General features: G+C 36.8%; 1 protein-coding gene across 1 annotated transcript in view; it reads right to left on the reverse strand.

Annotated features, from left to right (window-relative positions):
• LOC150096137 (ribosomal protein S6 kinase 2 beta-like) overlaps positions 1–24,857 on the reverse strand; it is a 335,208-nt gene that overhangs the window by 177,921 nt on the left and 132,430 nt on the right. Inside the window, exon 7 of the mRNA XM_090409619.1 lies at positions 15,962–16,068. Within this exon, the coding sequence (XP_090265745.1) occupies positions 15,962–16,068 (107 nt within the window). The remainder of the gene's footprint in view (positions 1–15,961; positions 16,069–24,857) is intronic.

The following is a 24,857-nucleotide window of genomic DNA, read 5'->3' on the forward strand; positions in this document are numbered from 1 at the left end:
GGTTAAAAATCTAATCCTAAAAAATTCAGACATAATGGTTAGTTTCGATGTCACCTCCCTATTTACCAATGTACCACTTATAGACACTCTTGATTTAATCAAGTCTAAATTTCCCCCAGACATTTTTGAATTATTTCAATTTACTATGAATGCAGGTTACTTTACATGGGGTGGGAAATTCTACAAACAGATTAATGGTACTGCAATGGGTTCCCCCCTCTCCCCCCCATTAGCAAATTTTTACATGGAACACTTTGAAAACCAAGTACTTACCACAGCTACGTACAAGCCACAAGTCTGGTTGCGCTACGTAGACGATGTGTTTGCCATCTGGCCCCATGGACAAGACACTTTGGACGCTTTTGTCACCTACCTAAACAGCCAACACCCCAAAATTCACTTCACAGTGGAAAAAGAATCAAATAACTGTCTACCATTTCTTGACACATTAGTCACCCGCCTTTCAGATGGATCACTATCCTTTTCTATTTACAGGAAGCCTACACACACAGGAAGATACCTACATAAACAATCACATCATCACCCAGTCCAACAGTACGGCATTTTAAAAACACTTACACACAGAGCCAGAGCCATTTGTTCTAACGATACAGCTCTGACCACTGAACTCCAGTACCTGCGCCATACGTTCTTAGCCAACGGCTACAATCCCTACAAAATAGAAAAAATACTACATAGGCCCATTACTCTGCCCCCCCCCAATACACAAGAATACAACATGACCATTTCCATTCCCTATATCAGAGGTACATCGGAAAAGATAGCCAAAGTATTGTTGAAACATGGCCTTCGCACCACCTTCAAGCCTCATGTCAAGCTGGCAACTCTGATCCGCTCGCCAAAGGATAAACTTCACCCTTTAGTACACCCAGGAGTGTATGAAGTTCCATGTGACTGTGACTTGGCCTATTATGGGCAAACAGGAAGATCAGTGAACATCCGCCTGGAAGAACATGAAAGATACATTCGCTACTATTACTATGGCAAGTCGGGACTGGCAGACCACGCTTTGGACACTCCTTCACACAGGATTAGATGGAGGAAAACGAATGTGCTATTTAGGAGTTGTTATAGATCTGAAAGATTATTTTTTGAGTCAGCAATGGCTTTGAAGAATTCTCCCAACCTTAACAAATATGGTTGCATTAATTTGCCAAAAATTTGGGAGACGGTTATCCTAAGAAAAACTCCTGGATAACTGCTGCCATTTTTTTTTTTTTTTTTTTTTTTTTTTTTTTTTTCGTTAGAGGGCGCCAAAAATAGGACTTTAGATCTTTTGTCTTTCGCAATTTTATTGTTTCACCCACTCGCTGTCGCGTTTACATGTGTGTTGTGCTCTGATGATGCTGAGTTAAAAACCAGCGAAATATTAGCATTAATAAAACATCCTTGTGGATAAAAGTGTTTGTGGTGTTGTTAATACCGTGAAAAATAGTCATGGATTTCCTTGTAAGTTTAATCCCTCGCCTTATCTTTATACGAACTGAGTTGTTATGGATTTGCACAGAAGTATGAGGAAGAATGACACAAAAGATTTGAAAGAAATACTGAATGATCTGAGAGTAGCAATGTATGGGGATTCGATGATCATAGGTGTGGCGAGTTAAAAGGTGCACAAGGTTTGCTTTCCAGGAAGTAGAATGAATAGGGTGAATGAAGCATTTGATAAGAGGAGTACACGAGCAAAACAGTTAATAGTGGTAGTTGGCACAAATGATTTGACTGGTAACAAGGGGAATATAACGATGGATGTCAGGAGGCTCTTAAGGAGAGTGAAAGATAACAATGTGGTAGGTAAGATAGTCAGTGTTTTACCCAGGTATGATGATGATGAGTTGAGAAGGTGAGCAAGATAATTAAAATAGTTCATATTGTGAACGTGTGGGATGGATAGAGCTGTATAAAAGAGATGGAATACATTTAAATGGATTAAAAGCCAGAAGAGTTTGCAAATGGAAAGGTGACTGACACAAATGAAGAGAATGAACACAAGATGGACAGGGAAATGGGGTGAAGAAGTCAGAGTAGACAAGGAGACACTGCATGAGAAGTGTAGATAATGGTTTTAGGAGTAGATGTGTGAGTATGCAAGAAAGGATTAAGATAGTTAAGGATATGGGGGTGGCATTTAGGTCTGGGGGAGGGGTATAATATCAGCAATGATAGAAAAAAATGGACTTGGGGGGGGGGTCATATCCAAGAAATGGAGTCAGTGGGACTTCTTATAGAAACAGAAATGAATTAGTGTGTATGTGTTTACAAATGCTGAAACAAGGGGAATAAATTGTAGCATTCATAGAGTTCATTTGCCCAAAAATTGTTGGAATAAGCGAGACATAGCTGAACGAGGATGACATTCTGACAGAATAGAGAGAGGGATATTAGTCTTTCATGAAGACTATTGATGCTAGCAGAGGAGTTGTGTCCATTTAGGGTGGACATGCAAGGAGCAAACAGTGACAGTGGTTTTGAAGTATGGTGTGAAGTGGAGGTGGACAGGATGAAATGTTTAGTATGGTTACTGCTATAGACCTGGTAATGTGAATGGCAGTGAGAAAGCAATGTTTAGGTTAACTGGTGTAGCTAATATTCAATTATGGTAATATAGACTGGAATGAAGAGATAGCATCTGGAAACAAAAAGAATGAATTTCTTGAGATTTTGAAGGACAACTATCTTAAGCAGTACATAAGAGGCTATATGTGGAATGAGGGTCTTAGATTTGATATCTCATCAGAAGATATACAAAACCACTATTTCGATCCTGGCCTGACCAGATGGACTGGCCATCACCTCACTCTGCTACCTATGTTGGTGACTTCAACTCTCATCACACCATGTGGAGCTATTCCTCTAACAATCAAGATGGTGATAATCTAGTTAACTGGATGGATACATATAACTTATATTTGATCTATGATGCCAAGCAAGAAGGCACTCTTCACTCAGCCAGATGGAACAGAACCCACACCCCATATCTGTGTATAGTCTCTAAAGACTCTGAGACCACCCTCTGCCAACAACCAGAACCATCCTCAACAGATTCCCTAACAGTCCAGCATTGTTCTACACTAATGGAGACAGGCACATCAATCCAAATCATCAGTGGAACACCAATCGCTAGATGGAACCTTTGCAGATCCAACTGGAATGTATTTGAGAAACAAATTGAGCAAATCACTACATCTATACCACCCACCCCTAATTGCTATCCCAGATATGTTAATCTAATCAAAACTGCAGCCAAAGCCTCGAGGCAGCAGAAAAAAATACATCCATATGCTGTAGTTAGGAAACTGAGAAACCTTTAGCCAAATATGAAGAAACTGAAGACTCAACTATTGCTAAGGAGCTCATAGCAATACTCAACAAAAACAGAAAGGAAAGATGGATCTCAACCATCCATGAACTTGACTTCAACAAATCTAGCTGGAAAAGTTGGTCACTTCTGAGAATACTGGGGGGGGGGGGGGCGCAGAACTAACAACATACAAACCTCCAGAGAACTCCTAATCAAATGGCTAATCATTTACTGAAACCCTCCAAGATATGTCCCAGCTCTACCAGGAAAATAACTGTGCAATCTTTCATCAGAAAAAATCTGAAGATGGGCCCCAAGCTTCCTGAACTTGTATGCCCAATTTCTTTGGAAGAGGCATAGGAAGCCTTAAAATTCACCAAGAATGGCAAAGCTGCAGGAGTGGATGGTATCCTTCCCAAGTTTCTAAAACATCTCGGTCAATGTGGTCAAACATGGCTGGCCGCCCTTTTCTCAAAAATTATAACTAGAAAACTACCAAAACTGTGGCAGGAAGCCAAAATAATTGCTGTGCCGAACCAGGGAAAGATCAAAATAATATAAAAAAATCTATGACCTATCTCCTTGCTTTGCTCCACCTTTAAGCTCTCTGAAAGAATTCTCCTTAAAAGAATTCCACCACTCGTCGAAAGCAGACTGAAAAAGCTGGCTTCAGGCTAGGAAGAAGTTGCTGTGACCAGGTCCGAGCCCTGACAACACAAATCGAAGCAAGTTTCCAGAAAAAACTTAAATCCAGAATCACTTTCATCGACTTAACATCAGCTTATGACACAGTCTGGATCAGAGGCCTCCTCCTCCTGAAGCTAGGCAATATTATATTATAAGGTGCAAAAAAATTTTCCAGATTTTTGAATCCATTCTCTCCAATAGAAAGATCTGGGTCTATATTGGTGGAAAAAAGAGCAGATTCAAATTCCTCCACAATGGTCTTCCATAGGGCTCTGTGTTAGTCCCTTTACGGTTTAACAACTACATGTCTGACTTACCACATACCAGCTCAAGCAAACATATGTATGCCGATGACCTAGATCCCACACCAATCTACCTCCTTTGCCAACCTGGAAACAACCTTGAACACAGACCTGGAAGAGTAATTCAAGCAGTGGTACGTGAAGCCTAATCCAGGTGACAACGAAGTGTCCACAGCATTCCACTTGAAAATGCAGAGGCAAATTGACACCTCAACCTCTCTCTCTCTCTCTATGGCAAAACAGTAGAACATGAGCCTCACCAGAAATACCATGGAGTGAGACTGGACAGAAGCCTGACCTATAAAAGGCACATCATCAACCTGTCCTACAAAACTAAAATGAGAAATAATATCATTTCGAGGCTTGCTGGAACAATCTGGGGTTGTGGTGCAGAAGATCATCTGCACTAGTCCCTCACATTCTATGCAGCAGAATACTGATGGTAGAGATAGTATGCATAAACAAATTGATGAAATGAGTGGAAGGAGGGTAATTATTATGGGGGATTTCAACTATGGTAACACTGATTGGAAGGAGAATAGGACATGTGAGGAAGGAAATGGATTTTATTCAATTATTAAGGGATAACTATCTGAGACAGCATGTAATTGAAAATACTAGGGGGTTTGAGAGTGCTTGACCTGGTAATAGCATCTGAGAATTTGACTGTAATGAATATGGCCATGTTGCTCCTATTGGTGAGAGTGATCATAAGGTCTTGACCTGGGAGGTGGCTAAAGGTGTGGAATTTTCGATCAAGACAGGGTATATGTGGAATTACCGTGCTGGCAAGTATGACAAGCTTAGTATGACAAGGCAAGTATGACAAACTGCAAGGACTGGATGTCGATACAGCATGGGAAGTGATCAAGGAGCATTTACAGGAGGTTATGGCTGATTGTATACCTAGGGTCCGAATAGTAAAACAAGTAGGGGTTAGATGGATGAATAACACCATTAAGATTGAGATGCAAAAAATAAACAACTGTGGAGGGAATTTAAAGAGAAAGGTGACCTGCAGGCACACGAACGGTATAAAGTGCAGGCCAGAAGGGTAACAAGTATGATAAAAAAAATCAAAAGCGGATTATGAAAGGAAACTAGCTATGCAAGCTAAAGAGAATCCCAAACGGTTCTTTCAATACACTGCAAGCAAAAAAAAAAAAAAAAAAAAAACTGTACATGGCAGAATGATTTTAAGAATGACGATGGTAAGGAGGTCACTGAATCAGTCAATATAGTGGAATTACTGAGCGAGCACTTTGCAAGAGCATATCACCCAGACGGTTACATTGAAAAAATGAAGGAACCATTAGTTTATATGGGAATTGTGATGAATGAAGTGGAGGTGAATAGTCTATTACAGAACATTAATGTGAATATACATCTGTGGGATTGGATGGTATACCAGCACGGGTCTTACATGAAGCGGCTAAAGAATTATCAGTGCACTTGACCATGTTGTTTAATCTGAGTCTCGGGTCTAGTTTAATCCCGAAGGTGTGAAAAGAGGGGAAAATAGTTCCACTGCATAAAGGAAGATCCAAGACTACTGTTGCAAATTACCGACCAATCAGCATATCAGGAGTTAAGGTCTTGGAGAAAATAGTCAAGAGGAAAATACAGGATTGGATAGATGAAAATGGGATACTGTACGGGGGAGAGCATGACTTTGTGAAGGGTAGATCATGTGTCAGTAACTTGCTCAAGTTTTATAACACAGTGATGGCTGAACTGGATAAGGGTAATGGATTTACAGTGATACTGCTGGACCTGGCTAAGGCATTTGACAGGATACCACATGGAATTCTAATCCGCAAACTACAACATATGGGAATGGATATAGAGTTGGTGAGATGGATAGGTGGGTGGTTGATGGAGAGATATCAGAGAGTAGTTTATTCAGGAGTAGAGTCCAAAAGACGGCCTGTGACTAGTGGTGTGCTGCAGAGTTCTGTTCTTGGACCACTGCTGTTTAATTTGTTCATTAACGATATAGGGAAGGATCTAAGAGGAACAGTTCATTTGTTCGCTGATGATGCAAAGTTAGGTAGGGCAATAGTGAATGCAGAAGATGTCAAAATCTTGCAGGAAGACTTGGATAGATTGGAGTTCTGGGCTAAGGAGAATGGATGTCAATTTAATGTGACAAAATGTAAGGTTATGCTTTTTGGGGTGAAAAGATTAGCAGCAGTATACCACATTGGTAGAACTGTACTCCAGGAGATTGATGAGGTCAGGGACTTGGGAGTGTTGGTGGATAGGGAGACGAAGTTTAGGGGGCACATTGCAAAAGTGGCTAAATCATCTCATCAACTCACTTGGTTGTTGAAAAATACTTTGACGAGCAGAGACAAGCAAATTATTCTACCTCAGTAATGAAATGTCTCTGAAATTCTCACATTCAGTTTTATTTCCCTTTTTATATATGGATACTATGAGAGCTACTCCAATCATCTGGAATTTGTCCATCTGTCCAGGCCTTCTGAAGTATGCAGTGCAGCCACTGTAAGACTTTTATACCACCATACTTCAGCATTTCTGGTTGAATATCATCTACTCCTGCTGCCTTTCAACATTTCAAGCCTTTCATGGCTTTTTCTACTTTAAGTATGGATATGTATTCTTGTCTGTATGCCTGTTGAGTATTTTTTTACCACTGTGCTATCATTGCTTGTTTTATTTAGCAATTTTTCGAAGTAATTATTTCATACTTCAAGGATATCTTTTTCTCCTATTTTCATGTCACCTTTATTATCTCTAACTCCTTTTAATGATAAAAAATTGGAAGTAGTAAAAAGATTTACCTACTTGGAAAGCAGCATACAACACAGAGATGGCTGATCTAAATATGATATTGTTGTATAATGAAACCTGTGGAGTATTCATGACTAAACGTACACACATAACCACAGTAATAAGATTTTTAATAAGTAAATATTTTGTCCTAAATATCATAGGACATCTTCAGTACAGTTAATTCAAACAATACTAGGAATTACAAACAGTGACTATCGATTAAAGATCAGCATTCACAAATCAAAAATGATGTCTTCTGGCATTGAATGTAATATTTTTAATGTAATCTTTTTTTCCCCAGATATATTTTAATTTAATTCTATAACACGCTACTGCACGCATAGAGGGATTCCATTGTAAGCATGTGCCCAAACTGTTTGTAATTCCTAGTATTGGTTGAATTAACTGTACTGAAGATGCCCTATGATATTTAGGATGAAATATTTACTTATTAAAAATGTTATTACTGTGGTTACGCGCGTATGTTTAAACATGATATTAACGTACTCATTGTTGAAGCAACTATTGCCCTTCAGCGGTTACAGCCACTTTGTTAACTGTGTCTTGCTACAAGGATGTGAGAGTTGGACATTGCTAAAGGAAGATGAGAAAAGACTTTTGGCCTTCGAGATGAAGTACTACAGGCATCTTTTGAAGATAATACCATACACAGCATATGTAACAAATGATGAGGTTTACTTAGAAAGAAAATCTGCTCCATCGCCAGAATGCAAGAAGATATCACTAAAATATGTCGAAAACAGCTCTGGTGGCAAGATCAAATAATTTATCTAAAATAGCACTAGAAGGCTTGACTTCTGGTAAAAAACACCAGGGGAGACTTAAAATCACCTGGATAGATATTAGAAAACGAACTAATTCTTCATTCTCTACCTTGTTAAAGAGATCCCAAGATAAAAACATCTAGAGAGGGGACATGTTAGGACTGTCACCTTCACAGTGCCCAAATGGTCTACATAATCTGTGGGTGAAGAAGAAGCTGCACCAATTTGCTCAAACATAGCCAATAAACTTTTTTTCCTAAACTTTTCTAAAGAGTTGAAATTGATTTGCATTAACAAGTTATATGAATTTAGTGACATAAAAGAGCATAAAACTAAAAAAAAACTTAGTTTTAGTATTATTGTATTCAGGAGTTGCCTAATGGTGAAAGCCAAATAAATGGGAAGAAACCTCCATACAGCTTTTGAAGAAAGGCAGTGAACCAACCAAGTCTTTTCATCAGTTAGTAGGCATCCACCTGTATATTGAATAAATGAAGATGTGGAATTTAGCCAACCAAACTGAATACTGACTTGGCTTAAAACAAAATGTTGGTACAACATGAAATTTTGTGCTAGCTAGGGAATCACCAATTATGGTGAATCCCTAGCAATTATGGTGAATCACTAGCACTAAAACCAGGCTATCACTGTTTTCTTCAGGGAACTAACGTTCCCAATGAAAAGTCAGTTCATCAGCTACTGGAACAAACTCTTCAGAATATAAGGTAAGCATCAACATATACCCAACGACTCCAGTGACTGGAGTCGTTGGGCATATGTTGATTTTTTATTTGGACAGCTTTGGCACAGTGGTTGCTACAGAAAGTTGAGGATTTTGAGTGGAGTGGAGAATTAAAGCACTTAACCTGGCGAGAATTTGTTATTAGATCAGAGCAATGCTAGGATCAGAAAATCAGAAATAATAATCAGACCATGGAAATGTTGCATAAAAGTCCTGGAGGTCATCCCAGTTAGCACTGTTGTAGTTTCCAATGCTTATAGATACAAGGCTGTGAATGACTGGGGAGAAGGATGTAGCAAAGGAGACATGGACAAAGTTATAGTCAGACTTGCCGAGAGATTTAACATCAACAGTGTATTTGGAAGAGAAGCTAGTTATGAGATGGTCCAAGCTGTTGGGCATGTCATAATTTGAGCGGAGTGTCTGAAATTATGGATGGGTTTGTGGACAATTTGGTTAGATCATTGCTGATAGCAAACAGACTTCTTTACCAACTTGGTCTGTGAAGTTGGAGAAGGGAAGTCAGTTGGAATTGTGGACATTGAAATTGCAAGGAAGATTATCTTGCTGTTTGGGGAGGGGGGGGTGGAGGAAGGAGTTAGATTGTATGTGATTGACTTTCAGAGATAGGTGGTCAAAGAAGTCAGTGAAATCTTTGCAGTTTAGAGAATCATAGAGGCAGCAAATGAAGATAATAAAGTGAGGTAGGAAGATATCTTCCTACCTCACTTTATCCAAGAGGATAGACAGGATCTCAGATCACATAACATTTGGCATGGGATAGCAGACCTAGCAAAATACAGTAACAAAAAAATTAATCTGAACAAACCGAATTTTCATCAAGTTTTTGGTTTTGGTACTATTTTCAGTTTCAGTTTACTATTTTTGTTGAGTGCTGCATGTTTGATATGTCTCTATGATATTTATTAATAGTGTTGTGCATTTTTAATAGTGTAAACAAGTTGACATCCGTAGTGTTTTATTCCTTTTGTGTGGCTATAAAATTGATACAGCTCCAAGAAAGTGAGGAAAAATATGTCTTCTTTCTCAACACATATCCATGAGTCAAAGACAAATTACCAATGAGTGTGGTGTTGGTTTGGGTGCTGTTAATGCAATTTTAAAAAGAGGTTTAGGGAGACAGGTACCTTTTCTCCTGAAAAGGAAAATGTGAGCAAAAAAGGAAAAGTATGCTTACTCAAGATTATTCACTGGTTAGGAAAAGCAAAATGAATCAGACTGTCTGCTGTAGACTTAAATAGAGACTTGGCAGTTAGTGGGATTAATGTTTCTGACATGACAGTCCATCGAGGATTGTTGCCCACAGACCAAAAATGAAAGAACTGTTGATGAAGGTTAAGCAGAAAACAAGGCTCTAGTTGACAAAAGTGTACAAAGATTGGACTGTTGAGAAGTGGAAGAAGGCTATAATCTCAGATAAGAGAGCCATTTCTTTATCCAAGGAGAGCGAGTATCCTATGTCTGCAAATCAGCAACTGAGAAAACTTCTCCTACCCACCTTCAACCAGCTCCTAAAGACCTAGCTAAAAAGATGTTCTGGGGGGGGGGGGTTAGGGATCACTTGTGTCTGTTGACGGTATGATGAAAGTGATCAATACATAAAAATATTGGAGAAAAGAGTGGTCCCACAAAGAACTCAGACAAAGAATTGCAACAGGATCTCATTCCGTGCCACACTTCAAAAAAGTGAAAGAGTTCCTTAAAATCACAACATCCAATTGCTTCAGTGCCCAGGTAACTCTCCTGACATTAACCCAATAGAAAATTTGTGAGCCATAATGAAAAAAAAAAAGACTTGGAAAATTAAATTGCGATACAAAGGATAACTTAATACAATCCATTATAAAAGTATGGTTTCGAGATGCAGAAATAAAAAAATGTGTTCTATGTTGATAGAATCTATACCTAAGTGAATTAATGAACTTATTAGGAACAGAGAAGTACATATAAATTAGGTAAAGTTGGACTTTAATTTTTATACTTATTTTCTTGCAAAATTAAAATTTTTTCTTTCAAATGTGAGTGTTAGGATTAATTTTTTTGCTACTGTAAGCATAGGTTCCACCCTTCTTGCAAAAGGCAAGAAAGAGGTAGTGAGGCGATTCTTTTAAGATTACACAGTGGTCAGCATTCATAGTGAAAAATTCATGGAGACACAACACATGTTAGAATAATTACTTTACTTATAATTAAGAAAGTAACATTCAATGTTTCGACTTCTGTATTGAGGTCATCATCATCAGAAAAACATATGTACAGGATATAAGCTACATGACACTACACAAAAGTAAGATGAATCTAAATGCTTTTTAATCATTTACCCTAGCCTAACCTCTTGGCGTAAAAAAGCAGAACTACATTAAACAATTTCTAAAGTCCTCTTGTATTAAGATTTTCTTCTGTTTGGGGTTGTTCTAAGGGTTGAAGATGGATCCTCCAAATTCTTGGAATAATTAATCCATCATTCTTGTTCAGATTTGTATGATGTTTCAGCATTTCACAGGCTTTTTTGAATTTTCTTTCAAACCAGCTTTTGGTGTAGTGTAGGTACTTGGTGCCATTCCCATCAATTCTGTGACAAGTTTGGAGTATGTTGTCCTACAGACCTGTTTTACCATAGTGGAAGTATTTAATGTGGCATTTGTGTTCATCTTTTCTAATTGGAATGGTGCATCCTGTTTCCCCTATGTAAGGTAGGTTACAGGTACACTGAATTCTATAAACCCTTGCAGAGGGTTTACAGAATTCATCCTCTTCCATACCTTGCCCACAAGGTATGGAAGAGGATCATCGAAAGAGCGAAGTAAATTTCTTAATTTTGCAGGGAATTTGAAGGTTGTCTTAATATTGTATTTAAGTAGTGTTCTATTTTTTTCCGATATGCCCCTAATGTATGGTATGGCAATGGCATTCTTGTAATCTTTTTTGCTTTCAATGGCATTTTTATGGAAGATCTTGTGAACTTTTTTTTTTTTTTATTGTAGCCATTTTTTAACAAACGTTTGGCTAATAATTTCAAATTCTTGGTTCAGAGCCCGATCATTGAAGTAAATTGTTAGGGCTCTGTGTTTGAGGGTGCTGATAACCCCTAGTTTTTGTGTTGGATGGTGGTTTGAATTTTTATGTATGTATTGGTCTCTGTGTGTGTGTAGGTTTGCGGTAAGAGAGGGCTATGAAGGAGAGGCAGTCTGAGGGAAGACATGTGATATGTGGGCTAGAAAAGGAAGAGAGTTGTTGTTTTTGATCTCGATGGTGAACTGGATACATTTGCATTGTTTGTTCGGGTGGCTTAGGAATGTGTTTAATGTTTCACGGCCATGGAGCCAAATGGAGAAAATATCAACATATCTGAGCCAGACTTTGGGCTGGCAGAATCTAAAGCTCGTTGCTCAGTCTTCTATGTAAAAGTTAGCTATTGGGGGGGGGGGGGGGCATGAATGGTGAGCCCAACACCATACCTTCTTTTTTGTAGAAAAAAATTATTTTGCCACGCGAAATACCTGGAGCAGAGTAGGTGGGCAAAGAGGGCAGTGATATCAGGCATAAATATGTTTTGTAAGAGAAGAATAGTATCATTGATGAGGATATTAGTGAAAAGAGCAGCTATGTCAAAGCTGACTAATATATTTTTGTCAGTGAGTGTGATGTTTTCTAATTTTGTTTATGAAACTTCATTTTTTTTTTTTTTTTTTTTTTTTTTTTTTTTATGTAGGAGGGGGGAAATGACCTACCAACTCCTTGATTGTCGCTGCTAGTTTCTTGGCTAAGTGATAATTAGGGTTGTCGATTCCTTCAGCTATCAGTTAGTGGTATGTTTGTTTTGTGTATTTTTGGCAGGCCATATATTTTGGGAGAGCAGGCATAATGCAGTATTAGGTTTTTGGTTATTTCCTCTGGCCATGTGATCACTGATTTGATTCTGTTTTTTCATTTTTGATGCAGTTTGGAGGGTTGTAGTTCACCATTTGGTATGTGTTGTGGTCAGATACCAATCGGTTCATGTTTTCCAGGTAGGATGTCCAATCAAGGATGACGGCAGCATTGCCTTTATCCGCTTTTATAATAACAATGTTTTTTTTTAAAGATTTATGGGTCAATTTTTCTGCTTTAGTTATGTTGCAACTTAATTATTTATTGGATCTTAATATGTATGATGTTTCCATTCATATTTTATTGACTATATTAGAGGAGAAGAATTTTATACCTCTTTCGATGTGATAAATGAAACCTAAAATCAGTAATTTTTTCAGAAGCGAGAGTTCTCCTTCATTAAGGTTGTAGCTGGATTTGTTGATGACTTGAACAGCGTCCGTTGGTTGCTCCTAACTTCACTTATAGGCGATTGGCTGCTCCTTATATCGTTGGTTCATGATTGGCTGTTCCTCTGGGTATGGCATCCAGTATTGGCTGTTCATCTCGGTATGTTTTAGTGCTTGAAATTTAGCTATTAGTTTTTCTTTGTTCTTAAATAAGATGTGCTTTGCTGAGTTATCTGTAATCCTCTCCAAAATATCCTAAATATTAAGATATATGTAGCTCGATTGCGTCCATGTGGTTAGCTTAGTGGCTGTGCGCTTCACAACCATATGCCTAGGGAAGGAGTGTCCTAAGTTCGATTCCCGTTGCTGACATGAAGAGCTGAAGGATCTTCCTCAGCCATAGCCAAGTTAGCCGGTCTTGAGCATGGACAGTAGAGTTTTTTCTTCAGTTTATCCTGGCGTTTTTCATCCCACAAAGCCAGCTTTGAGAACTCAACACTATAAACACAGGATACAATGCGGCATAGGGCTGACCACCTTATCCTGTGAACAGTTTAGGTCTGATGATTAATAAACCCTCCACACCTCAAGGTAAACGAGGAAAAAGGAAGATGAGATGAGAAGTTTGATAGCTCTAATTTTTGTTCCAAAACATTTGGCTTTGGTAAATGCTAGATTTTTGCAGACCTCATAGCTTTGTTCTCTCAACAAAGCTTTTCCAAACAGACAACACTGAACCAGTTGTGGATGAATAGTATATCAGGTTTTGATGACTGTAGTAGGTGCACATCACTGATAATGGAATTAAAGACCCCTGATGTTAGTGAAGAACACAGACATTTTTTTTTGTGATTTTTTGAAATTGTGTTTGAGATTTTTTGAGGAAGTTTTTTTTAGCTGCAGTGACTCGGATTTTTGTACTGTTGATCTGGGGGGGGGGGGGTATGTTCATGAGTAAACAGAATGGTAAAACATAAAATTATACAAATATTATTGAAAAAAGAAAGTTTGAAAACAATATTCAAACCTTAGAGACTCACTGGCAAACTGAAGAAAATGGTCATTAATTCAGCCAGAGAGCATGTGGTGAAGTTGTCTGAAAGGACAGAAAAAATTATAACTCCGTAGTAGACTCAAGAAGTTAGAGGCAATTATAGAAAAGAAACAAAGCATATGAAAAGTTCATAGCAAATAAGTCAGCATGTAGTCTGAGAGAATACTGAACAAAAAATGTAAGAAAGTGAAGTTGAAGATATTTCTTGTGCAAAATCAATTATAGTGATGTTGCCCGATACCGTACAGCTACAGTGGTGTTTGCTGAAAGTCCAATTCCTTCCATGTATGCATATACTCCTAGCACCCAATGATGAATGAACCATTCCTTGTATAAATGTTTCATTTCCAAGCATTTTTCCAGTCCTGTAAATGGTGAGGGTGGAGAGACAAAGACTATTTCTAGAACTTCTTAGCAGCTTCCTATGGTGGTAACAGAATTTTTCCTTCCCAGTAACTCTGGTTTTACAACCACAAAACATGCAAACCATCCAGAACACATGCAACTGACAGCCATAATACACTATGCATATAGGACGAACTGCTCCATCAGAGCAATTAGCTCAATGGCCATGATATAGCCATTGAGTCTAACATGGGACAAGAGACAGAAATGAACTGAACACATACTAAGAACGGACAGAACAAAGATTCCAATGGTAACTTTCACATAGATCCCAGAAGGAAAATGATAGGCCTAAACTAATATAGAGAATGACAGAAAATGAAAGAAGGATGAATGGTTGGGAGAGTTGGAGAATTAATCGCAAAAGACACGGTTGATTGGAGAAGATGGATCTCAGCTTTATAAGTTGAGGAACATGAAGAGGATAGGTAGGTGGTCTACATTCATATCCAATAAGGAATAAACTTTTGTTCAGATAAATTAATATATTCATAAAAATTAGCAGGAGACAGTGTCTGGCCTGACCTCTGGTGGAAAAAATCTTAGTACATCAAAGCTAGAGTCCTGTTATTATTATCTATTTGATTACAAATCATTAAGAGATATATTAAGCTAGAGAGCAATATTCTCTTAATATATCTGTTATATGATATATTTATATATCTATATATATATATATGTTATATGAGAGCATGTTGCTAAGTATCTTAATATATTTCTTAATGATTTGTAACCAAATAGATAATAACAGGACTCTAGCTTTGATGTACTAAGGGTTTTTTTCAATCAGCAGTCAGGCTAGTAGTTTTAACAGTTAACCAAATTACTGTGATACTGTGTAGACTGCAACGTAGCTCATTTCTTTGTAAACATGTGTATATATATATACTCCAGATGATGACCTTGATATGAAATAAATGTTTATATTTTGGTTTATATTAAATTGTTTTACTATAACATGGTAGCTGTTTCTGAATTTTTTAATAATGAATGCTGATCACCATGTAACTATGAAGGAAATGTATTCAAATTAAAACATAATCAGTATGAGATGAAATTAAAAGCATGCAATATATATATATATATATATATATATATATACAGTATATTCCATTTGGAGTGAGAAGGAAGAAATTATCTGTTTAGGATTAAATTAGTAGTTATTGAACTAAATAGGTTTTACTGTCTCTGTGAAAAACAAGCATACAATACTATTGTGGTTGTTGGTTGGATCTATGGCTGAAGCAACTAAGGCTATGAGACCCATGTATTATGTCTGTAAATTGCACGTGTTCTTCTGGCCAGTCTGCCTGTTTTGTAGGATGGAAAAAATATCATTATGAAGTGTACATTGATAGAAGTATGTTAAAAAACCACATTCTACTGATGTTCAGCTGGAATAAGATGAAATGATAAAATCTCAATTTATTAGAAGTTAATAATACTTTTTTTTTTTTTTTGCATTATGTAAATAGTACAAAGTTTCACAAAGCATTCAGTTTATTCAAGATTAATTTATATGCAACCAGTTAAGGACTATAGAGAAATGAGAAAAGCCTAATATGGCACGAGAATAAGAACATACTTTTCTGGCTTTAAGTCTCTGTAGATTATTCCTAAACTATGAAGATGATCAAGTGCAAGAGCAAGTTCTGCTAAATAAAATTTCACATCCTCTTCAGTAAACATAACCTAGAAATTATAATAAAGAGTTAATGTGTATATATTTATATTTAGGAAAAGAATACATTAAGAACTAGAGTAGTTTTATTACTGGCATAGTTTTGCATATTTAAAATGAATCCTTCCTCTACCAAACATCTTTAAATACAGATTCTCTAACATACCAGAGAATCACTCCCTTCTTAAGCTATTTTAAAAAATGCATAATACCTATAAGTTCTTTTTTCCAACTATTTTGTCCAGTTATTCAAATATGACATTTTGAATGCCTATAAAAATTGAGTTGCTTAAGAGTCAAAGCTAGAAAATTGGGAAAAGACCCACACATAACTTGTAAGAAATGAGAACAGATATCTGAACAGTTATTAACCCTATACAAATGATGAATGCATCTAATCATTGAATACTGTTCTCACATCTGGAGCAGTATCCCTAATAGCTTCATAGTTCAACTCCAAACCTACAAAACAAATTTCTTCTCTTGATTTATCCCGTCTATGGTATTAATGTACTATACGTTACTCAAACTCTTGTGTACAGGAAACAAAAGTATTTGTTCTATTAATTTATAATGAACTGGAAGGCAACACTGGGTTTTTAAGGCAAAACATTAATACAAGAGATTTGATGTTTGGTGGCTAAATAGGTATTATCAAATTAAGAGTGAACTAAAATCTTTCTTTTTTTTTTTTACATTATTAAAAAAAAAAGCACAGTGCTTTTAACAATGTCACTCTGAAGAAAGCATGTAGATCAATGCTAAGGCATAGGTTTAAGATCTTAAAGCTTAAATGTATGAGCACCACTATAAGGTTGTCAAATGAGTAGATGGAAATGAAGCATGCTACTAGCAAAATAATGGATAGGTGTTGATAAAATCTTGTTGTACTGTACCATTTCATGTTTATATTAGTGTTCTTACATTAATCCTGTTGTAGACCAAGCTACTTTCAAATAAATGTTTCCCCCTTTCAATTAATCACACAGATTCTTTCTCCATCATTATGTATTCAGTGATTCGCTATGATTAAGATTAAACCTAAGATTAAGTTTTTAGCATTTGAATCAGATTAAAATGTTTCTTTCAGCATTTTATTATGAAATTATATATATATATCTATACAAAGTAATTATCCTTTTTCTCTTTCATTTCAAAACCATATCGTAAAGTTAATGGAATTATGTCGACATAAGATAGACATGAAAGAGAGAAACAGCAGCAATGGTTATGAGGCAGTTTGGTGTGAGGTGGAGATTGAAAAGAAGAAGAATTATTTAGTCAGATATTGCTTTAGACCAGGGAATGTGGAGGATGGTGATGAAGAAAGTGATACACATTAAGCAACCTGGATTAGTGAACAAGGGAAGGGCAATCATTATGGGTGATTTTAATAATGATAATATACCCAAATGATATCTTTGTTCCAATTTATAAGGAAAACTAATTTCTTTAGTTCTTGAAAGACAACTATCTCAGGCAATATATTAACATCAGCCCTCCATAGAGTCAATAGATTCATTGTGGAAGATCCACATACACTCACTAATGCTAAAATACCATCAAACTGTGCCTTAAACCTATTCAGTTCCATATTCACCACACTTTCATGGAGAGTAGTTTGCCAACTACTCTCCATGCAGAGAACCTGCTAACACTCTCCTTATACCGCTTCCATGCATAGCCTCTTGTTCTACTCTTGCCTCCCTCTGCTCTAAGAAAAATCTCCTCGACACTAATCAGGTAGCAACCTCTCACCAACTTATATGCCTCAATCATATCCCATCTCCTTCTTCACAAGGCTCTGCAAGTTGCATTCTCTCAATCTGTCCTCCATAGACCTGAAACTGACTTAGTGAACCTTCTCAGGATCCTCTCTAATATATTCATCTTGCTGAAAACCAAGCAACCAAATATGAACACAACAGTCAATATGCAGCCTCAACAAGGCCTTACAAGGGAACCATAATTACTTTTCTTCTATATGTCAAGCTCCTACAGTTCTAACTATTTTAGCAATGTGATCCCCTAAACTTCAAGTCTATGTTTTAAAAAAACCCCACGCCCTCTCCAAATCTCTCATCTCTTCCACCACCTCCTTCAAAATTTGTAATTAAATGTACTCAACATCCAACCTTGCCTACCAATTTCAAGACTAAACTGATAGCTCCATTCACTTGCCCACTCAGAGTCTACTGAGAGCCTCCTGCACAGCTACAACATAACTCTGCTCCTCATAATTCTTCTCAACTATGCATCAAACAACTGCATATCTCCAGTTAATCCTGTCTCAATGTCATTCACATGTAATTTAAACAATAATGGCCCCAAGACAGACTCTTGTGATACTTTGCTAGTGACCTTCTTCTTTTTTTTTTTTTTTTTTTTGAGAGAGAGCTATATCACCCCCCCCACACACACCCACACACACACAACCTGCTGATAACTATCTCCCAACCAAAATTTATAAAATATGCCAGTTTCTCATCCACTCCCATCCTTTTCAATTTAGTTACTAGCTTGTCATGAGGCAATCTATCAAAAGTCTAAAAATCCAACTAAAACACTATATCACATCAAATGAATTTATTGCTGTCCAGTTCATTGAAAATTAATAGAACAAATAATTTTTTATTATCAATAAATCAAATGAATTTATAATTTATTATAAGTAATCTTATGTACTACTTGTTGTAGTACATAAGATTACTAAAAAATGACCAACGCTTTACAAACTCATGCTGCCCATCAGATAATCTTGTTAACCCAATTCTGAATCCCAATCCTCACCAACCTCTGCACAAATTGGCTTCTATAATTTGTAGACAGTCTTATATCAGACATAATCTTATATGTAAACTTAGTATATATGGGAAATATATTAGTATATATTAATGCATAACATTATACATATCCGCAAGGAGATGTGTTTTGCATTATGGGAGATACTGAGATAGAAGTGTTGGTAGCTTGCTCCACCTTTTCAAGGAGTCGCCCAGTGTTGTACCACCTTACCTCAGTCCTGAAGATACTTTCAGGTGCAAACTTTGTTTGCACACACTTGGATAAAGGATTAAACTAAATTTATTATGATACAAGATAACTCATGGTTAATGTCCTGATATAAATGGCTGACTATAAGTTACTTGTAGTTGGAAGTTAAAGTGTCAATAAATAAGTCATGGAATGGTACAGGTCTCAAGGGAGTGAAAACAAAGTAAAACTGTTCCACTTCACACAGTCATAAGGCTGTGGCAACAAATTATAAGCCAAATTGTATATTTGGAGTTGTGGCTAAGGTATTGAAGAGGTTAATGACAGCTAGAATAAAAAAATGGGTTGATAACAGCAGTATTTTCTATGATTGTCAGCATGGGGTTTGTTAAAGGGAAGTCATGTTTTACAAATTTGCTTATGTACTATAATGTGATGAATGCATTGAAGAAAGGAGATTTATCTGGATATCTAGAGTTGTGGCTAAAGTATTGAAGAGGTTAATGACAGCTGAATACAGAAATGGGTTAATAACAGCAGTAGTTTCTTGATTGTAAGAATGGGATTGTTAAAGGGAAGTCATGTTGTACAAATTTACTTATGTAGTATAACAATGTGGTGAATGCATTGAAGAAGGGAGATGCATATGAATTGGTGTACTTATATTTTGTAAAGGCTTCTGATAGATTGCCACATAACAAACTGGTAGCAAAAACTGAATTGGATGTGACTGGATAAAAGATTATTGAGTTGGGTAGATTACCAGCTATCAGAGAAGTATTAGAAAGGACCACTGTCATTCGACTTGCATATTAATGATACCTGCATGGGTTTATTGGAAATATTCAACTGTTTGCAGATAATGCAAAATTGGGGAGTCAAGCAGATATGGCCTTATTGAAAGACTTGAACAGATTATATGTGGGCAAGTGAGTGGAATGTTCAAAATGCTGCAAAGTACAAGGTTATGGAATTTGCTAAACAACCATAGAATTAAAGTATACACCTGGGGAAATTCTGAAGGAGACAGAGGAAATGAGACATTTGGGAGTGATGGTAGACAAGGAGTTGAAGTCCGGTGGTCAGATTGCTCAAGTTGTCACATCGGATTATAGAAAGATACGGAGCACCTTAAAACACGCCAAAATAAAGGAGACTTTATGTTGGTGTGTTAACCTCGCAGATTTAGTCTGCCTGGTTTTCATGGTGATAAGGATATTAGAAAAGGCCCAGAGAAGATTAACTAAAGTGGTAACCGGTCTTTGAAATGCTGAGTATGAAGACAGATTGAGGGAACAATTTGCAAAACCTCTGAATAGAAGGAGAGGAGAAGGATATGCTTGAGACGTTTAAGTTGGTCAGGGGATGTTACCATCACTGGTGTGAACAAGGAAATAAGCAGGTTCTTTGTATGGAAAGTGGTTTGCAAGTGGAATGCACTGCCTGAGTGTGCTAAATGCAGACATGTTGAATGAGTTTGAAGCACAGTTTGATGAGCTTTGTGTGTAAAAGTGTGTACACACTGTATGCCTTTCACAATGCATCTTAGCTATGAAAGTATGGCATTAATAATCCTTTTCTAAATCAATTTTAACAGTGACATTTTTGTTGATTATGTTTACTTTTATTTTTAATACTGCTATTGTACATTTTGAAATTTCTATCATTAAACATGTATCTATAATTAGTTCATCTTTTTTTTTGATGAAATTTTTTTCTTGAAAATGTATATAATTGAGTTTATGAATCCAATAATGGCTTTTATTACCCTATAAGGAGGAGATGAGCTGTTTTAGCCCCCATCTAACTTTTGGCGACTGAGGAGGCAGTTCAATCTCCATTGATAACCAGAGATAGCACCGCAAGACTATCACTAATTATTAATAATAAACTTACTAGTGATCACCCCCCCCCTTTTTTTTTTTTAACACCAAGTTAATTGTAGTTCCCTTTTGTTATTACATCTTCAATATCATTATGTGTGTTTTTATAAGAATTTTCTCTATATATTATCTGTTCAAGTTCTATAACCTAAACAATCTTCTAAATTTACTTTGTAGTTTGTATTTGCAGTTCCTTTAATTTCAGCATTCATATGCTTTATAGAAATAAGATCTTTATATGCATAATTTTCCAAATATAGTAAAATTTTTCTCAACTTTATCATTTTCTGGTTTCTTCCCCCCCCCCACTACTATCTTTTAAAAGATTAGTTTTTGTATTAATTGTTTAGCTTTCATGTATATTGGCTTGTATCGATTTCATCTTTTAATCATATTTCTAAACCTGCACAAGTTGCCAACATAATGATTTATTTAATTTTATTACATTCACCATCGGTCTGTTTTCTAAATAATTAATCATATAAATTTGTTATACCGAAGTCATTTAATAATCTCATTTTATGCTGGGGCTTTTCTTTTTAGTTTTAAGTAATCAGTTTTGCATATACGATACATATAACCATTTGAAATTCTTTTATTATGCATGAGAAAGTAACAAACATCTTAAAGGATAAAGATAAAATAAGCTATTACTGATTTGTCCTCTTGTATATGTTTCTAAACTTGTGCATGTTGTCAACATAATTCGAATCTGAATGGGCAGGTAATGACATTATGTAAGGGTAACTGTAGGCCCAAGGGGATGTTGAGGTGCATGTACGCGAATGCCCAAAGTATCAGAAATAAGAGGAGTTTTTAGCATTGGTCAGTTCAACTTAACCAAAAATTATTGGCATCAGTGAGACCTGGTTGTCAGAGAATGATGTAGTTACAGGGATAGAATGCAATGATATTGTATTTTCAGAGAAGATAGAAGAAATAGGGCAGGAGGAGGAGTAAATGATAACTGAAGAACTTCAACCAACAAAAATAAAAGTTAAAGAACACTGTAGATCTGATGAAAATGGTTCATTTGAAGCTGTCTGGTGTTAGATAGAAGCCAACAGAACAGAATATATTGTTGGTTGCTGCTGCTACAGACCTGGGGGTCCAGAAGAAGATGTGGATGACATGCATCAGCAGATTAGCACAATGAGTGCAGGGTGAGCAATTATCATCAGAAATTTCAACTATGGTGATACAGATTGGAAGGAGGAAAGGGCACATGGCAAAATGGAATTTATTCCATTAGTAAGGGATAATTACCTGAAACAGCACGTGATGGAAGGGGCCAGGAGTTTGCAATATCTGGTAATAACATGAGAAGACCTATCTACAACTGCAGTAGTAACTCAGCCTACAATCGTGGAAAGTGGCCATGCAGTCTTGTCGGGAGGTAGCTCCGTATGAACATATCAGTCAAGAAATTTCCATACGTTACTGTTTATGTGGAACTACAAAGCTGGCAATTATGACAGACTTAGGAGGCAACTTGGAGCAGTGCCATGGCATAATAAACTACATGGAATAAATGTCATTAGTGCATGGAAGTCGTCAAGAATTGTTTGAGTTAGGCTGTATCAGAGTGCATACCCAGGGTCAGGAGGATAAACAGTAGGGATTAAGTAGATGACTAACAATATAAAGCAGGAGTTGCAAAAAAAGAAAGCAATGCGGAAGGAATATAAACAACAAGGTAATCAAATATAAGCATGCCTATGAGCAGTATAAAGCACAAGCAAGAAGGGTAATTAGTATGGTAAGGAAGGCTAAATCAGATTGAGAGAAAATTAGCTAAGCAGGTCAAAGTAAATCTAAATGAGTTTTTTCACAACGTAGCAAGTAAGAGAAAGAATAATTATGGAAAGATAACTTGACTCAGTGCTATTGGTACAAAAGTGACAGAAGCAGAAGAAATAGTTCAGTTACTAAGTGATCACTTTGCAAGGGTATATCATCCAGGTGGTGACTTTGCAGTTACTGAGATGACAGAGGCTAATGTGAGCATTGAGGTAGATGAAATGGAGGTACTCAGTATGCTGAAAAATATCAATGTGAATACAGCAGTAGGCCTGGATGGTATGTCTGCTCATGAGCTACAAGAATGTGCAAGTGAACTGGCAGAGCCTCTGATGAAGTTGTTTAATCTTAGTCTCAGCTCTGGCAAGGTTCCAAGGGAGTGGAAAGAAGGTAAGATAGTTCCATTACATAAAGGTGGCTCCAAGACAGAAGTAGCAAATTACAGATCAATTAGTATCTCTGGAGTGGTGGTTAAAGTATTGGAAAAGTTGGTTAAAAGTAAAATTCAGGAATGGATGGATGGATAGGAATATGAAACTTTATAGGGGACAGTATGGCTTTGTAAAGGGTAGGTCCTGCCTCATTAATTTATTCACATTTTATAAGAAGGTGACAGAATTGGATAAAGGAAATGGCTACACCATTACACTGCTGGACTTTGCCAAGGCACATAACAGCATGGAAAATTATTGCATAAGTTGGAGTAAATGGAAATGAGGCTGTTGGCATGGATGGAGGGAGTGGATCAGAGGATCAAAGTGAATGAGGGTGACTAGTGGAGTTACCCAGTGCTCTGTACTTGAACCACTAATCTTTAATTTATATATTAATGATATGGCAGAAGATTTAAAGGGGGGGGGGACATTCAGTTGTTTGCTGATGATGCAAAACGAGGGAGGGCAATAGTTAATAATGGTGATGTAGTTATCTTACAGGATGATTTAAATAAATTGGCAGTGTGGGCAAAGGACAATTGTCAATTCAATGTTGTAAAATGTAAGGTAATGCACTTTGAAATGAAAAGATTACACACTTCATATTGATGGTACTAGTTTACAGGAAATTGACAAGGCCAGGGATCTAGGGGTGATGGTGGACAGAGATTTGAAATTCAGAGGACATACTGCAAGAGTTGGTAAAATAGCTCAGAGGATTCCTTGGATGCTGAAGAGCACACTGACAAGTAAAGATAGAGAGGTTATTGTTCCTCTTTATCAGGCTATGATTTGACCACATGTTGACTTCTCTGCACAGATTTGGCCACCTGCATTTCTAGGGGGATCAGGAGATTGTGGAGAAGATTCAAAGATGAGTGACAAAACTGGTGACAGGTCTATGGAATGTTCCCTATGAGGATAGAGTGAGGGTGTGTGGGTTGCAGAGTTTAGCTGACAGGCAGAAGAGAGAGGATATGAGAGAATAGGGATATTATAAGATTGACACTGAAGAAATTTTTGAATACATGCAGAGTAGGGGAAAAACAAGGAGTCACAATTGGAAGCTGTCTAAGGGTGGTTAGTAAGGATGTGCAGATTAGGTTCTTTTCTTGGAGAGTGGTGAATGATTGGAATGGGCTGCCAGAGGTGGTTATGAGCAACCAACAGTGAATATGTTTAAGGAGATGTATGATAGGTATTGTGTTAATGAATAGGGTGGGGTCTCCTGCAATGAGTCATTTGACTTCATGGAGTGACCATATAAATAATACCACCACATATTTGTTGGTTGTTTTTTGTTATAAAATGATTTTTTTTGTTATATATAATCTTAGTCTTACCGTTTTGTATGTTGTCAATTCTCAATTTTTCTGCATTATTAATAATTTCATACTTTCCTATATATATTTGATGGCTAAATAGGCTTCCCTCTTAGAAAGATGTACTTATCAATTTCAATAATCAGGAGGTAAAGTTAAAGAAAATTGAAATATGGAAAAGGAGCTGAAATAGTCAGAAGACCTAGTCAGAACTAATCTGACCTTCTGACAAATTTTCAGGAATGAAAAATATAGAACAATTTTCCTACTGAGTATTCCAAGTAAGATTTAGGCAAGCCTCCACAACAAAGTACAACAGAAGTTCATGAGAAACTTAACAAGCTGATTTCATAAGTATATAATCACA

This window comes from Typopeltis vanoorti, chromosome 19 (genome assembly GCF_054136105.1).
Source record: "Typopeltis vanoorti isolate ZY-2024b chromosome 19, IOZ_Tvanoo_1.0, whole genome shotgun sequence".
NCBI classification, from domain to species: Eukaryota; Metazoa; Arthropoda; class Arachnida; order Uropygi; family Thelyphonidae; genus Typopeltis; species Typopeltis vanoorti.